The sequence below is a fragment of the Microcaecilia unicolor genome, chromosome 6 (genome assembly GCF_901765095.1).
Source record: "Microcaecilia unicolor chromosome 6, aMicUni1.1, whole genome shotgun sequence".
Classification (NCBI taxonomy): Eukaryota; Metazoa; Chordata; class Amphibia; order Gymnophiona; family Siphonopidae; genus Microcaecilia; species Microcaecilia unicolor.
The window spans coordinates 297,571,119-297,586,194 of NC_044036.1; the positions used below are offsets into that span (position 1 = coordinate 297,571,119).

General features: G+C 43.9%; 1 protein-coding gene across 1 annotated transcript in view; it reads left to right on the plus strand.

Moving 5' to 3' along the window:
- Positions 1-14,848, plus strand: part of LUC7L3 (LUC7 like 3 pre-mRNA splicing factor) — a 104,134-nt gene extending 89,286 nt beyond the window's left edge. The window contains exons 9-11 of the mRNA XM_030207979.1: positions 10,991-11,151; positions 12,673-12,878; positions 14,312-14,848. Of these exons, the coding sequence (XP_030063839.1) occupies positions 10,991-11,151; positions 12,673-12,845 (334 nt within the window). The 3' untranslated portion in view covers positions 12,846-12,878; positions 14,312-14,848. The remainder of the gene's footprint in view (positions 1-10,990; positions 11,152-12,672; positions 12,879-14,311) is intronic.
- Positions 14,849-15,076: the final 228 nt, after the last annotated feature.

Here is a 15,076-nt window from a genome sequence, read left to right on the forward strand (position 1 = left end):
TTGGGTATTATTAGGAAAATAATGGAAAACCAAAAATGAGGACATTATAATGCCTTTGTATCGCTCCATGGTGCGACTGCACCTTGAATATTGTATTCAATTCTGTTCACCTCATCTCAAAAAAGATGTAGTGGAATTAGAAAGGTGCAGAGAAGGGCAACAAAAATGATAAAGGGGATTGGACGACTTCCCTATGAGGAAAGGCTAAAGCGTCTGGGGCTCTTCAGCTTGGAGAAAAGACGGCTGAGGGAAAGATATGATAGAGGTCTTTAAAATAATGAGTGGAAAGGGTAGACATGAAGCGTCTGTTACTCTTTCCAAAAATGCTAGGACTAGGGGGCATGCGATGAAGCTACAAAGTAGTAAATTTAAAATGAACCAGAGAAATTTTTCTTCACTCAACGTGTAATTAAACTCTGGAATTTGTTGCCAGAGAATGTGGTAAAAGCGGTTAGCTTAGCGGGATTGTAAAAAGGTTTGGACGGCTTCCTAAAGGAAAAGTCCATAGACCATTATTAAAATGGACTTGGGGGAAACTCCACTGCTTATTTCTGGGATAAGCATATAAAATGTTTTGTACTTTTTTGGGATCTTGCCAAGTATTTGTGACCTGGATTGGTCACTGTTGGAAACATGGTGATGGGCTTGATGGACCTTTGGTGTTTCCCAGTATGGCAATACTTGTGTACTTTGAGATGGGTGTAGTCCCTTTCTCCCAGGTGCAGCAGTCTACTACTACTACTATTTAGCATTTCTATAGCGCTACAAGGCATACGCAGCGACTAAATTGAGGGCGTTACATAGATATCAAACCCCCATTCTCTCACTCCTTTCTTATGGTGCAGCGTGCCCTGTTCAGCGATCCAGCTCTGGGTCCAGTACTGTATTTAGGTCTTCCACCAGGATCAGAGGTGTGTACAAGTCTCTAGTTCCATTTGTACCAATTTATAGTCATAGTTATTGAGCGCATATACAACTCTTAAGTGAAATGTCTGGCCACTGTGTGTGATTTGCATGCCAATGTTATCATCCGATATCATCTTTTCCAATTTCTCGGATGTCACATGAAAGGTTGTTCTGGACCAAATCCGCTACTCCCTCTTTCTTATATATACCGCAGATGAATAATACACTGAACTAACCCAGCCCCTCTCTAATTTTAGATTGGTCTGCATCACTTAATTTAGTTTCTTGAATACAGGCAATGTCTGTAAGGTGACGTTGCAGGGCTGGTAGAATTTTTGTACATTTCATGGGGGAGGAGATCCCAACTCGCAGGTGACAAACCTTGTAAACAGGCCCCTATGTCCCAGCCACTGCCAGGGCGATATCCATCTTCAAGGTGCCAGTTATGCCCCCCCCCCCCCCCCCCGAGAAATAAATTATATTCCATATTTATAACCATTCATATCCAGGGTACTTGCCAGTTATAAAATGCCACCTAAGGAGAAAAAAAAACCCATATGTTTCCTTAGCGTCCCTCCGGACCGGCCCAGAATGTGACTGATGAGTTGTGTACACCTTCCAGCAGGAGGAGACTGAGAAAAAAAAACTGTGACTCTAGGAGCCAATAAGAGCCCTTGCCAGTCAGAGAAAGATCAAGTAATCTCAGTCTCCAGCAGGTGGAAAGTGGTGAGCCCTTCAGTCTCATACTTAATTTATTTTATTCTTTATTCTTGTCTGATATTTCTTGATTCCTGTGCATCTTAAAAAAAAAAAAAAACAACAACCTGGTTTTCTGAGGCAGAGGTCCGTGGGGGTCTCTTGGTGCCTCGGGGGTGTTACACTCGGGAGGCCAAGTCCCTCCCCCCTTTCCCTCCCTGATCCTTGGTGCTACTGTCTGCATTACTTGCTAGAATTCTTATTTTAAAAAAAAATCGATTCCTCAAGCTCTTCAGGGGAAGAACTTTTGAGGTGGGGACAGACAGCCATTAAGACTAAAAGTCTAGAGAACCAGCCGACCTGCGTTTGCTGTTCAGTGCTGTGCTGTAGTCGGTTCCTTTAAAACGAGCAGTGCAGCTCCTTTCTCAGTTGTGCCTTTTGTTTTCGGTTTGAGATCAGCTGTTAGCGATGTTGGAGAAACTCCGCCGCTGCTCCGTCTGTCAGCAGCGGGGTCTTGGCGCAAGTGGGGTGTGTAAATACTGCACCGCTGCGGAGTAGCAGGGTGCAGGAGCCAGGAAATTGTCGGTGCGGTTGGTGGGTGGGGGGGGGGGTCCGGTTCAGGGCGTTCTTCCAGCGGTCGCGTCTCCCTCGCTCCCGGTATCATTTTCGGCGGGAAACGCCACCATGTTGGATTCCTCATTGCTGGCTGCGCCTTAAGCTCCTCTCATTGCTGGGCCTATGTCGGCTATTCAAATGCCCGTTTTCTTCCGGAGTTTGTGGTAAAGATGTATCAAGCTTTTCTGCTCCACAAAGCTGCTCCTGTGAATTTTCCAGAGAAAAGATCTCTGGAGGGTGCTTCTGTGGCTAGAAAACGAGTTAGACACCCTGAGGAGGCAGAACAGGTTTTTTCTTTTTCTGCTGATCAGGAGATGCCAGCATCCCCAGACCAATGTATCAGCCTGCCTATCTGATATCGCTGCCTGAATGTCTCAACGTCATCTGAAACTTAACATGGCCAAAACCGAACTGCTCATCTTTCCCACTAAACCCACCTCTCCTCCCCCCCCCCCTTTCTCTATTTCTGTGGATGGCACTCTCATTCTCCCTGTCTTGTCAGCTCGTAACCTTGGGGTCATCTTTGACTCCTCTCTCTCCTTCTCTGCTCACATTCAACAGATTGCCAAAACCTGTCGTTTCTTTCTCTATAACATCAGCAAAATCTGTCCCTTCTTTTCTGAGCACTCTACCAGAACCCTTATCCACACTCTTATCACCTCCCGCCTCGATTATTGCAACCTGCTTCTCACCGGCCTCCCACTTAGCCATCGACTACTACTGATTAACATTTCTAGAGCGCTACTAGGGTTACGCAGCGCTGTACAGTTTAACAAAGACGGACAGTCCCTGCTGAAAGGAGCTTACAATCTAAAGGACGAAATGTCAAGTTGGGGCAGTCTAGATTTCCTGAATAATGGTATAGTGGTTAGGTGCCGAAGTCGACATTGAAGGGGTGGGCTTTGAGCAAGGATTTGAAGATGGGCAGGGAGGGGGCCTGGCTTATGGGCTCAGGGAGTTTATTCCAAGCAGGGGGTGAGGCGAGGCAGAAAGGGCAGAGCCTGGAGTTGGCGGTGGTGGAGAAGGGTACTGAAAGGAGTGATTTGTCTTGAGAGCGGAGGTTACGGGTAGGAACGTAAGGGGAGATGAGGGTAGAGAGGTAAGGAGGGGCTGCAGATTGGTTGCATTTCTAGATTAGCAGGAGAAGCTTGAACTGTATGCGGTACCTGATCGGAAGCCAGTGAAGTGACTTGAGGAGAGGGGTGATATGAGTATATCGGTCCAGGCGGAAGATAAGACGTGCAGCAGAGTTCTGAACGGATTGAAGGGGGGATAGATGGCTAAGTGGGAGGCCAGTGAGGAGTAGGTTGCAGTAGTCAAGGCGAGAGGTAATGAGAGAGTGGATGAGAGTTCGGGTGGTGTGCTCAGAGAGGAAAGGGCGAATTTTGCTGATGTTATAGAGGAAGAAGCGACAGGTCTTGGCTATCTGCTGGATATGCGCAGAGAAGGAGAGGGAGGAGTCGAAGATGACTCCGAGGTTGCGGGCAGATGAGACAGGGAGGATGAGGGTGTTGTTAACTGAGATAGTGGTGGGAGAGGAGAAGTGGGTTTGGGTGGGAAGACAAGAAGCTCGGTCTTGGCCATGTTCAGTTTCAGGTGGCGGTTGGACATCCAGGCAGCAATATCGGATAGGTAGGCCGATACTTTGTCCTGGGTTTCCGCAGTGATGTCTGGTGTGGAGAGATAAAGCTGGGTGTCGTCAGCATAAAGATGATATTGGAAACCACGAGATGAGATCAGGGAGCCCAGGGAAGAGGTGTAGATTGAAAAAAGAAGGGGTCCAAGGACAGATCCCTGAGGAACTCCAACAGAGAGAGGGTTGGGAGTGGAGGAAGAATCATGAGAATGTACTCTGAAGGTACGGTGGGAGAGATAAGAGGAGAACCAGGAGAGGACAGAGCCCTGGAACCCAAATGAGGACAGTGTGGCAAGAAGTAAATTGTGATTGACAGTGTCAAAATCGGCAGATAGGTCGAGGAGGATGAGGATGGAATAGTGGCCTTTGGATTTGGCAAGGAAGAGATTATTGCAGACTTTAGATAGCGCCCTGTAAGGGGCGAAAGCCGGATTGAAGCGGATCGAGGATGGCATGAGAGGAGAGAAAATCAAGTCAACGGCTGTGAGCGCATTCAAGTAACTTGGAGAGGAAGGGTAGGAGGGAAATGGGGCGGTAGTTGGAGGGACAGGTAGGTCAAGTGATGGTTTTTTGAGGAGTGGTGTGACTACAGCATGCTTGAAGGTGTCGGGGACAGTTGCAGTGGAGAGAGAGAGGTTGAGGATATGACAGATGGGGGGGGGGGAGTTACAGTAGGAGAGATGGTGTTAAGTAAGTTGGTGGGGATCTCTCTCCTCTTCAATCAGTCCAAAACTCTGCTGCACGACTCATTTTCTGCCAGAGTCGCTATGCTCACATTAGCCCTCTCCTCAAGTCACTTCACTGGCTCCCTATCCGTTTCCGCATTCAATTCAAACTTTTCTTACTGACCTATAAGTGCATTCACTCTACCGCTGCCCAGTACCTCTTGTCTCTCCCTACGCCCCCCCCCCCCCTCGGGTACTCCTTTCTGTGGATAAATCTGTCTTGTCTGTCCTATTCTCCTCTACTGCTAATTCCAGACTCCGTTTCTTTTATCTCGCTGCACCTCAAGCCTGGAATAGACTTCTCGAGCCTGTACGTCTAGCGCCCGTCTTTGGCCGTTTTCAAATCCAGGCTAAAAGCCCACCTCTTTAACGCTGCTTTTGACTCCTAACCACTACTCACTTCCCCTGTACCCCTTTTATCCCCACCTCTTTAATTCCCTTACCTTTTAGTTCTGTCTGTTTGCCTGTCCTATTTAAATTGTGAGCTCTTTGAGCAGGGACTGTCTTTTCATGTTTGGTGCACAGCGCTGCGTATGCCTTGTAGCGCTATAGAAGTGATAAGTAGTAGTAGATGCCATCCTTAGAGGAGGAGGTATGGTTCCCTGAGGAGCACTTTGCTGAGGAGCTGGAGCAGGCAGCAGATGGCGAGGAATCTCTACCTGTGGGAGATGATCCTTCGGTAGTAAGGATTTTTATAAGGATGATCTTCAGGAGCTTATCTCTCAGGTTTCTTCTACTTTGCGCTTTGATGACCAGGATATCCAGGTGCCTGAGCCTAGAAAGGTGGATCTGCTGGTTAAGGGCATTTGCAGAGCAGGTAAGTCTTTTCCTATGCATCAGGATATTAGAGATATTATCCAGGCTCAGTGGAAAGTTTCTGATTCTACTTTTAGGCTGGCGAGATCTATGGCCAGACTTTATCTGGTTCCTGATTTGGATAAAGGTCTTTTGCGCCCTCAAGTAGTGGATGCCGTAGTTTCCACGGTTACCAAGCGAAACACTGTCCCGGTGGATGGTGGTACGGCTCTGCAAAATCCCCAAGATCGCTGTATTGAATCCTTGCTGAAGAATTCGTTTGATGTTTCTGCTCTGGCTGTGCAGGTTGCTATTTGTGGGTCCTTGGTAGCGAGAGCTTGTTTCCGCTGGTCTGAGAGAGTGTTGGACCGTTCTTCAGATGATTTTTCAGCTATTGATACTGAAGTTGCCAAGCTAGAAATGGGTTCAGCTTTTTTGGCTCTCTCTGTAGCGGCCCGTCGTACGCTTTGGCTGTGTGGTTGGTTGGCGGATGCGGCTTAAGTCCAAGCTTATTAAATTTCCCTTTAATTTCCCTTTAAGGGTTCTTTTCTTTTTGGAGAAGAATTAGACAAGCTGGTACACAGCCTGGGTGAGGCTAAGGTTCCGAGAATGCCGGAGGATCCTCCAAGAGGCTCTGGGCTTGGCAATTTTTCAGGTCATGCTAGAGGCCGTGATTTTCGTCGTTTTCGGCCAGGCAGAGGTTTTCAGGGTCAACGCTCCAGATTTTCCCAGAGGACTCAGTCCTTTCGAGGAGGGCGAGAGCTGGGCAGTTCCCTTTCCTCCTCCTCCTCCTCCTCCCGCTCTCGACAATGAAGGTTTGCGGGCCCAGCCTCTAGTCCAAGTGGGTGCTCGGTTGGCACAGTTTCAAGAGAGGTGGGCCCAGATTACTTCGGACCAGTGGGTTTTAGAGGTTATTCGAGACGGGTATGCATTAGAGTTTGCTCATCCTTTGTCAGATGCTTTCCTACAGTCTCCTTGCCGTTCTTGCGTCAAGGCCAGGGCCGTCAGTGATACTGTCAATAGACTTCTGGATCTTCGAGCCATTTGTACGGTTCCTTTAGCGGAGCAGCGTCATTTACTTTCTGGTACCCAAGAAAGAGGGCTACATCCAACCTATTTTAGATCTCAAGGTGGTCAATTGAGCCGTGAAGGTGCCCTCGTTTCGTATGGAGACCTTGTGGTCCGTCATTGTTGCGGTATGGTACGGGGAATTTCTGACGTCTCTCGATCTTACAGAAGCCTATTTCCACATTCCTATTCATCCTGCACTCAAAGTTTCCTTCATTTTGCGGTCCTAGGTCGCCATTTTCAGCTTCAGGCTCTTCCCTTTGGCCTTGCGACTGCTCCTCGTACATTCACCAGGGTCATGGTAGTGGTGGCAGTGGCTGTCAGAACGGAAGGCATTTTAGTCCATCCTTATTTAGACAATTGGTTGATCTGGGCAAAGTCTTACCTCGAGAGTGTTCAGGTGACGGCTCGAGTGGTGGAATTTTTACAATCCCTAGGTTGGGTAGTCAAAATACAGAACAGCCGTCCTCAGCCTTCTCAGTCATTGGAGTATTTGGGGGTCCTGTTCGACACAAAGCAGGGTTGCGTGTTTCTTCCGTCGGCCCATGTTATCAAGTTACAGACTGATTCGTCTGTTCTTGCAGTATTCGAGTCTGTCGGCAAGGGACTATCTTCCGGTTCTGGGGTCTATGGTGGCAACAATCGAGGCGGTGCACTGGGCCAGGGCTCACATAAGGCCTCTTCAGAGATCACTTCTGTCGAGGTGGTCGTCCTAGTCGGATTCTGTTCATCAAAGATTGCCACTCACTCCAGGTGCGGGCCAGTCTTCGTTGGTGGCTCCGAGAGCCAATATGTCCAAAGGTATGCCTCTGGATCGGCCCAGCTGGACTGTGGTGACGACAGATGCCAGTCTCCACAGCTGGGTAGCTCACTGTCAGGGGCAGTTTGCTCAGGGCCTCTGGTCTCATCAAGAGACGTGTTTTTCAATCAAACTGTTGGAAACCAGAGGTTCCTTCATCTTCTGGAGGGCCAGGCAGTCTGAGTGATGTTGGACAATGCAACTGCGGTAGCATATATAAATTGGCAAGGAGGGACGAGGAGCCTGCCACTGGAGCGAGAGGCGTCACTTCTGCTTCAGTGGGCGGAGGTCCATCTGGTAGCTGTGTCTCGGCTCACATAGCAGGGGTGCTAAATGTTCAGGCAGATTTTCTCAGTCGTCACATCCTCGATCCCGGAGAGTGGTTGCTAAGCGAAGCGGCATTTTGGCTACTGGTCAATCGTTGGGGGTCTCCCAGGATGGATCTGTTTGCCTCCACCTCCAATGCAAAGCTTCCTCTGTTCTTCAGTCGTCGTAAAGATCCCAAAGCGCAGGGCATGGACGCTGTTCTTCAATCCTGGCCAACGTTCTATTGTATGCTTTTCCTCCTTGGCCTCTGATAGGGCGTCTTCTTCAGAAGTTTGAGACTCACATTGGGTGTCTGATTTTAGTGGCTCCGGATTGGCCTCGCAGGCCGTGGTACGCAGACCTTCGGCGTAGAGGTTCCCTTCAAGATTCCTCTCTCTCGAGATCTGTTGTCTCAGGGTCTGGTCGTTGATCCGGATCGATTCTGTCTTAAGGCCTGGCTCTTGAGAGGGCTAAGCTGACTAAGGTTATTCCGCTAAGGTCATTGCTACAATGCTTTGCTCTCATCGCCATTCTACTTCGTTGAATTATGTGCGTACCTGGGGAATTTTTGAGGCGTGGTGTAAGGAGTCTAGTCTTTCTCCTTTTCGTACCTCCGTTCCACAAATTTTTGATTTTTTGCAGTGAGGATTTGACAAAGGTCTTGTTTTAGCTTCTCTTAAAGTGCAGATTGCGGCTTTGTATCCAAGGGAGATCTCTGGCTAGTCATCTGGATGTGGTTCGTTTTTTGAGGGGAGTTAATCTTCGTCCCCCGTCTCAATGTTCTTTTCCTCAGGATCTGAATTTGGTGCTGTCGGTTCTTACTAAGCCTCCCGTTGAGCCTTTGTCCTCTTGTACTCTGAAGGATTTGACTCTGAAGGCGGTCTTTTAGTTGGCCATTGCTTCGACTAAGCGAGTTTCAGAGTTGCAGGCGCTGTCATGTAGATCATCGTTTTTGGAGTTCTGTTCCGATTGAGTAGTCTTGCGGCCAGTCCCTTCCTTTCTTCCCACGGTTGTGACTCGTTTTCATGTGTCTCAGCCGGTGATATTGTCTGTGTTAGGTTCTTTCTCCGGTTCTGAGGAGCAGCGGCATTTGAAGTGTTTGGATATCAAAACGGGTCTTGAAGCACTATATCGTCTACAGATGACTTTTGGCGCTTGGATCGTTTGTTCTGATTGGAGGCTTGCGCAAAGGATTCATGGCCTCTAAGCCCACTATTTCCAGTTGGCTTAAAGAAATGATTGCCTCAGCTTACCTTCTGTCCGGGAAACCTGTTCCAGAGCATGTTAAGGCTCATTCCACAAGAGGTCAGGCACCCTCTTGAGCAGAGCGTTGCCTGGTGCCTCCAGAGGACGTTTGTAGGGCAGCAACCTGGTCGTCTTTGCATTCTTTTTCTAAGCACTATTGTTTGGATGTCGGTCGTCGGCAGGTTGTTTTCGGAGCGCACGTCTTGACTGTGTGGCTGCTAGGGTCCCTCCTATAATTTCACTGCTTTGTTACTTCCCATCAGTCACATTCTGGACCGGTCCGGAGGGACGCTAGGGAAGGGTAAATTAGGCCTTACCTGCTAATTTGCTTTCCTTTAGTCCCTCCGGACCGGCCCAGATCCCTCCCTTCAGATATCTGTCTTTTTTCAGAACTTATAAGGGATTTCTTTGTTTGGAGCTGTGTTGCTAGTTTATTGCTGTATTAAAAAAAAAAATGATTTACTAAATGCTGTATTACGCAAGTGCATGATAAGTTTGGAGGCACTCACCCTATGTTGGCAATGTGCCAGTGGCAGCTCAGGTTTTTGGATGCACAGGTTATGTATTTCTTCAGTGCCTTTACTTTTGCTTTGGTACTTTATTACTGGATATTTCTCTGGCTGGCAAAAGCTCTTATTGGCTCCTAGAGTCACAGTTTTTTTTTCTCAGTCTCCACCTGCCGGAAGGCATACACAACCCATCAGTCACATTGTGGGCCGGTCCGGAGGGACTAAAGGAAAGCAAATTATCAGGTAAGGCTTAATTTACCCACAGTAACATTCCCTCCCCCATCCTTCCACTCCCAACTATCCACCTCCCCTTCCGCCCAGTAACAACCCTCTTGTCGCCCTTCCCCTAAACCTTTCACCCTTGCCCAACACTCCCATAGCTCTTTGGCATGTCATGATGCTACTGAAGCTCCCTTTAATGCCCCACAGAGCATTTCTAGTATCCTTCTGCTAAGAACGCTCACAGTTGAGTAGTTATAGTTTGAATTTATAGTTAACAGGGCTGGAATGTATGGATTTTAGTGTTCAAAAACCTCCAGTCATACCGATGTTAAGAATCAGCTCTGTGTGGCATCCATGTTAGTTACTGTGGTGTTGATCCAATCATGCGCTTCCTGCATTGTAGTAAATGAGTGCTAATGGCCCTCCGCATGGACTTCGAGCTGGGCCACAAGTAGTTGATTGCAGAGAGGTGTGAAAGCTCACCTCCACTTGGTAAGCGCAACTGAGTAATCTTGGAAGATATAAATAGTATGATCTTCATATTTCACACCATCTCTATGCTACTTAAAGTTTCAAGATTGTAGATTTTTGTTGATAGCTGTGGAACTTAGCTATAACTGGTTGCTGACGAACCTCTCCAACACAGTGTCTGCCCAAACGATGCACATGCTCTAGGCGGTAAAACCGTGCACCTTGCGCAACTCGAAACTGGGCTGCCAGCCACTTTTCCAGTTCCAAATGTAGACGTTGGTCTGGGAGAGATTCGGGAAATCCTACGAATCGGAGATTATCTCTGAGATCTGGTTTTGCTATCAATTTTTGCTGCCTGCTCCTTAACCCAAAGCTGCCGAGCTAAATCGTGCTGGCTGCTCTGTGCACTGTCCTCCACATCTGAAACCCCCCCACCTCTAGCTCTCCCGTTCATCTGGACAGGTCTGACAACAGATGTTGAACCGAGGTAAGGTATTCCAGTAATTGTGCTAATCGTGAGTCCTGTGCTTTCACTACCACATCGGTGATGTGATATCCCTTAGGATTGCAGAGGCCGGCGCTGGTAATGTAGAAGCAGGGTTCACCATTTTGGACTCTGCAGCATAAGCTTTTCCAATGTCTCGTTTTTGCCACTTGCCCAACATCTGCTCACTGTGTTGGATCAAAACCTTGTTCATAAATGTTCCCACTACTTCAAGCTATATTTCTGGGGGTAGATGAGATATGAGTTAGAAGATTAAGGCAAATTCTGAGGGTGAACCAGAGGCACTCCAGATGTTCACATCCGTCTGGGCTCACATCATCCCGTGACCTCCCAATGCTTGGATATGTTTATAATAACAGTGGACCCATCTAAGCCGTATCTACATTTGTGGACCAGAGTAGTTTGTAAAGAAATTCTATATATAGTTAAATAGTACTAGTTTTTAAACAGAGCTCTATTTATAATTAAGGCTATTTCTTTTTCATTTTCCAGGAGCAGAGAACATCAAAGAAGCAGAAGCCATGATAGATCAGAAAGAAAATACAGATCTCGTAGTCGGGATAGAAAAAGATCAAAAAGCAGAGACGGAAGGTCATATAAGCATAGGAGCAAAAGCAGAGAAAGAGAACGGGAGAGAAAATCAAAGGAGAATGGTTGGTTTATTATTGAGTAATACCTGTTTTGTTGAAAAATCAGAGTTGAAGTTAAGTCTTCTAAACTATGGCAGTGATGTTTGAAAAAATCCATGTAATTCATGTTTTGGGGAAGGGTTTCCCAGACCTTTCTTGGAAACTCCACAGCCACTCAGGTTTTCAGGATACCTGCGGTACATATATAAATATACGATAAATATTGTTTACTTTGGAAACCTAATGTACATAGATTTATCTTACATCACCCAGAGAGGAGTGAAGTAAATCCAGTAAATGCAAATCAATATTTTAAATACGCAAAAAAAATCTCTATACTAGGAAGGAAAAAGCCTCAGAAATATACAGGTAGTATATGTGTAGATTAATCACTGGCTTAAAAAAAACCTTCCTTGTTTTTATAAATATATCAAAATAAATTTACTGTAGCATTCAAGTCTCATGGCTATTGTCAAAAACAAGTGATATTGCTACTTAGCTTGAATAAAAGCATATGTCTCCTGTTTATTTACACCTTATATGTGTGTAAAGAAAGAAACTGACACCTATTATAAAGAAGAATAATCAATAATTTTTATTTTTTCAACTGTCCTCCCTTGGACAGAGGCAGTATGAGAACATCATACTGGAAGCAAAGTATACTCACAATATGTATAATCAGCAGTAATACAGAGATATATGTTTACTTTGCTTTGCTTAGGTTACATATATTCTCCTCAGTTTATATACACTTACATTCGTGCTGCACCCAATGCCTGCACGTCAGCAACCCTCACTGACCATAGGAACTTTCTTTTTTCCTCATTATATTTAACACTCCCTGATGCTGGCCACCGTTTTGCAGTTTCAAACTGCTGCTTCAGTTGATAGCAGACCTTCCTTGAACAGAGGTTGGGTTTCTAATCTCTCCTCAGCGCATCAGACTCTTCCTTTTGGTGCCTTCCCTTTTCTGCTGGTTATGCTATACTCTAGCATCCATATAGCTCTGACCACCACTTCATAATACTGCTTCACTATTTTTGAGATTGTTAAATATCAGCTAAAGACTGGGGGGGGGGGCGAGGTCTCCTTACAGATGCAGTTCAATTTTTGCTACCCCTTCCCCCACCAATATTGTGTACCATTCTGTTGATCTCCACCCAGATCCATTGTCCCACATTTTATTTATTTGCATTCAGTTTTCAAGCACTTATTTTCCTTGAGCTTTTTCAGATTTTCTTCTTTCTACCCATTCAGAGATATTTTATACGTTTTTTTTTTTTTTTTTTAACAAATGTCATGAGTTTCTTCTAAACTCTCTTCTATTAATAATCTTTGCGAGTGGTATTGCAATCATCCTTTTGACATTTGTTCCTTGAGTTATTTCACCTTAATAATTTTCTCTATTGTATTAGCTTACAGGTGAGTTTTTAAACTTTAGAAATCTTGTTTATTTTGTTTTTATGCTACTGTAAATCTTTTATAATATTATTTCTAATAGTATTTTTTTTAAAGAAATCCATTGAGACTCCTGTTTCGTTCTAGAAAAGAAGAGCTCAGAAGATAAGAAGAGCAGCAGCAGCAGTAGCAGAAAATCCAGTAGTCGAGAAAAACAGAATGAAGAGGCCAATGCTGATTCCAAGGAGAGTGATCCAAATAATGAGATCAATGGAATCAGTGAAGACATTAAATCTGAAGGTGACACTCAGTCCAATTAAAACTGATCTGATATGACCTCAGATCAGGTAGAGGTAAGTGTATTACTTTTCACCACAGTTAGGGCTTTTTGATTACGGTTTGATAATGCAGCGTAAGTATACACAGATGAAGATGGAATTTTGAGAAGACGTACAAAACTGTCATCTGATGGAAAAGGCAGGATAGTCCTGCATAACATTTTGAGGTACATTGTTTTGTCTACGCTAATTCATAGCAGACTTGACCCTCCGTTTGTGTGCCTCTGTAACTCATAATGCAATAAAGTGAATGCATTTATTAAACATCTTTAAGGATTTTGCTGTTCATTGTAAAAAGTTGAACTGTTTTCTGTTTAAGTCCATATGTATTCGTACATTGGCAGAAACATTTAATTTAATACTAATTACTTTGAGGCACATGTTAGACTACTTTTGCTTTATTTACTTGTACTGCTAGTATTTCTTTGCTAAGGATGTTTCTAGTATTTTGCTTTATTGCCTTGCATTCTAATGCAGTTTGTTCTGTAACTCGAGAGCCAGTAGCATTGGATTGATGGAAGTGTAGGGTTTATGAATTATTGCAGCTGCCTACCATACCTCACACAGCGTTGGTGTTGTGAGCGGCCCATGAAAAGTCAAATTAAAAATCAAGGATTCTGTCAAACTAAGCAGGTACTCATGCCAGGTACTCCTTTCTCTACCCACATCCATGTTTGAATGCTGTTAACTTGAATCTTATAAGCTTGCTTTTGTGTATTCTTTATTTTATTTTATTATTTTGTTTACAAGAAAGTGCTAAGGATTTTTGTGTATTGTGTGAAACTGTAAATGTAACGTTAACAGAATGGAATTTTTTTTTGAACTGTGTATAGGAATGCAGTGATGTCCAGGCTTAGATTTCTTTAAAGAGTTTTAAATGCAATAAATACTCCATAATAACCGCCTTGTTACATTCATTGCAAGCTTTTAAGAGGTATGTGTTTAATTTTTCCTACTGTGTAGGAGAATCTTCTGTCAGCCATAATAGCTTACAGTATACTGGCTGATATGCAACCTTAGTAGTTTGCAAAATGTGTCATATACATAATCCAAAATTCTGGCTTATCAAGCAGAAGTGGAATATATGGCATAGTAAATAGTGCTTGTTATCTTTTTTTTCCACCAGTTCTTGAAACTGGTTGTAATAAAATTAAATATCCAGTAATTAAAGTTCTTGCAAGACTTAGTGCTGAATGAGAAGGCAATGAAGAGTCTTGCATCTTTTAAGTACCAGTCTAAAATTTTCTTCTCAGATAGTCTTAGAATGAAAATGTTAACATTTTCTAAAGTAGAACATTAGTATTTATAGCATAGATAAAATAAAGTCTCTTCTAGATACCTTGTTAATGAGACAGTTTTCACTGTCTAAGTTAAATTTAAAGAATGACAGTATAAACATTTCTTACATAGTCTAATTTTCTTGTTTTCCTCCAAATCTTGCATTTTAGGACTGTCTTGTGACAGAAGATGACTGTCTTTGACAGAAGAATCCAGGAAGACAGCTTAAAATGAAGATCTTCTTTAAAATGAGGTGAAAGAAAGATGTAGTGTTATAGAGATATTTAAGTCTCAGTTAAAGGTTTTAATAAAATTAATTTCAGGACTCGTGTGATATCCTAGAGAATGGAAAATGTTTTGCTTTAGATGCCATTGGGAAAATTAGGCCCTGTCTTTTTTTTTTTTCCTTTTTTCTTTTTTTTTTTCAAGACATTTTAGAATGAGAAGCAAGTATTAGCTGAACACATGGCTTGCACAGTTTTCAATTGCAAGATTTCACTCTTGGACTTTGAGACACCATAATTATTGTTGGTATTTGTTTTGTGAACCAGGTTTATCATAAATCCCAAATTTTCAAATAGAATACTCATACCTACTCAATATAGCAGGAGTAGAAATAAAGCATCTTTCTGTTACAAGATTGTCTGTCATTGAAAAGTTTAGTACTGAATACGTCTTTTACAATAAATTTATTCGTGTTCAAGGTACTTCTGATATTTATTATTTCATTCATGAAACGTAGGTTATTGAAAATGTACGTATTAAAAAAGAAAACTGTTGTATATGGTCTTTTATGAAGCATTTAATATTCTTCATCCAAAAATACATATTATGTTTCTTATGTTTATTAAAACTTAATACTGCTTAACTATTACAAAACAAAACGTTTTACAAAAATGCATATTAAAAAATAAAACACAAAAATTTAAAAGAAC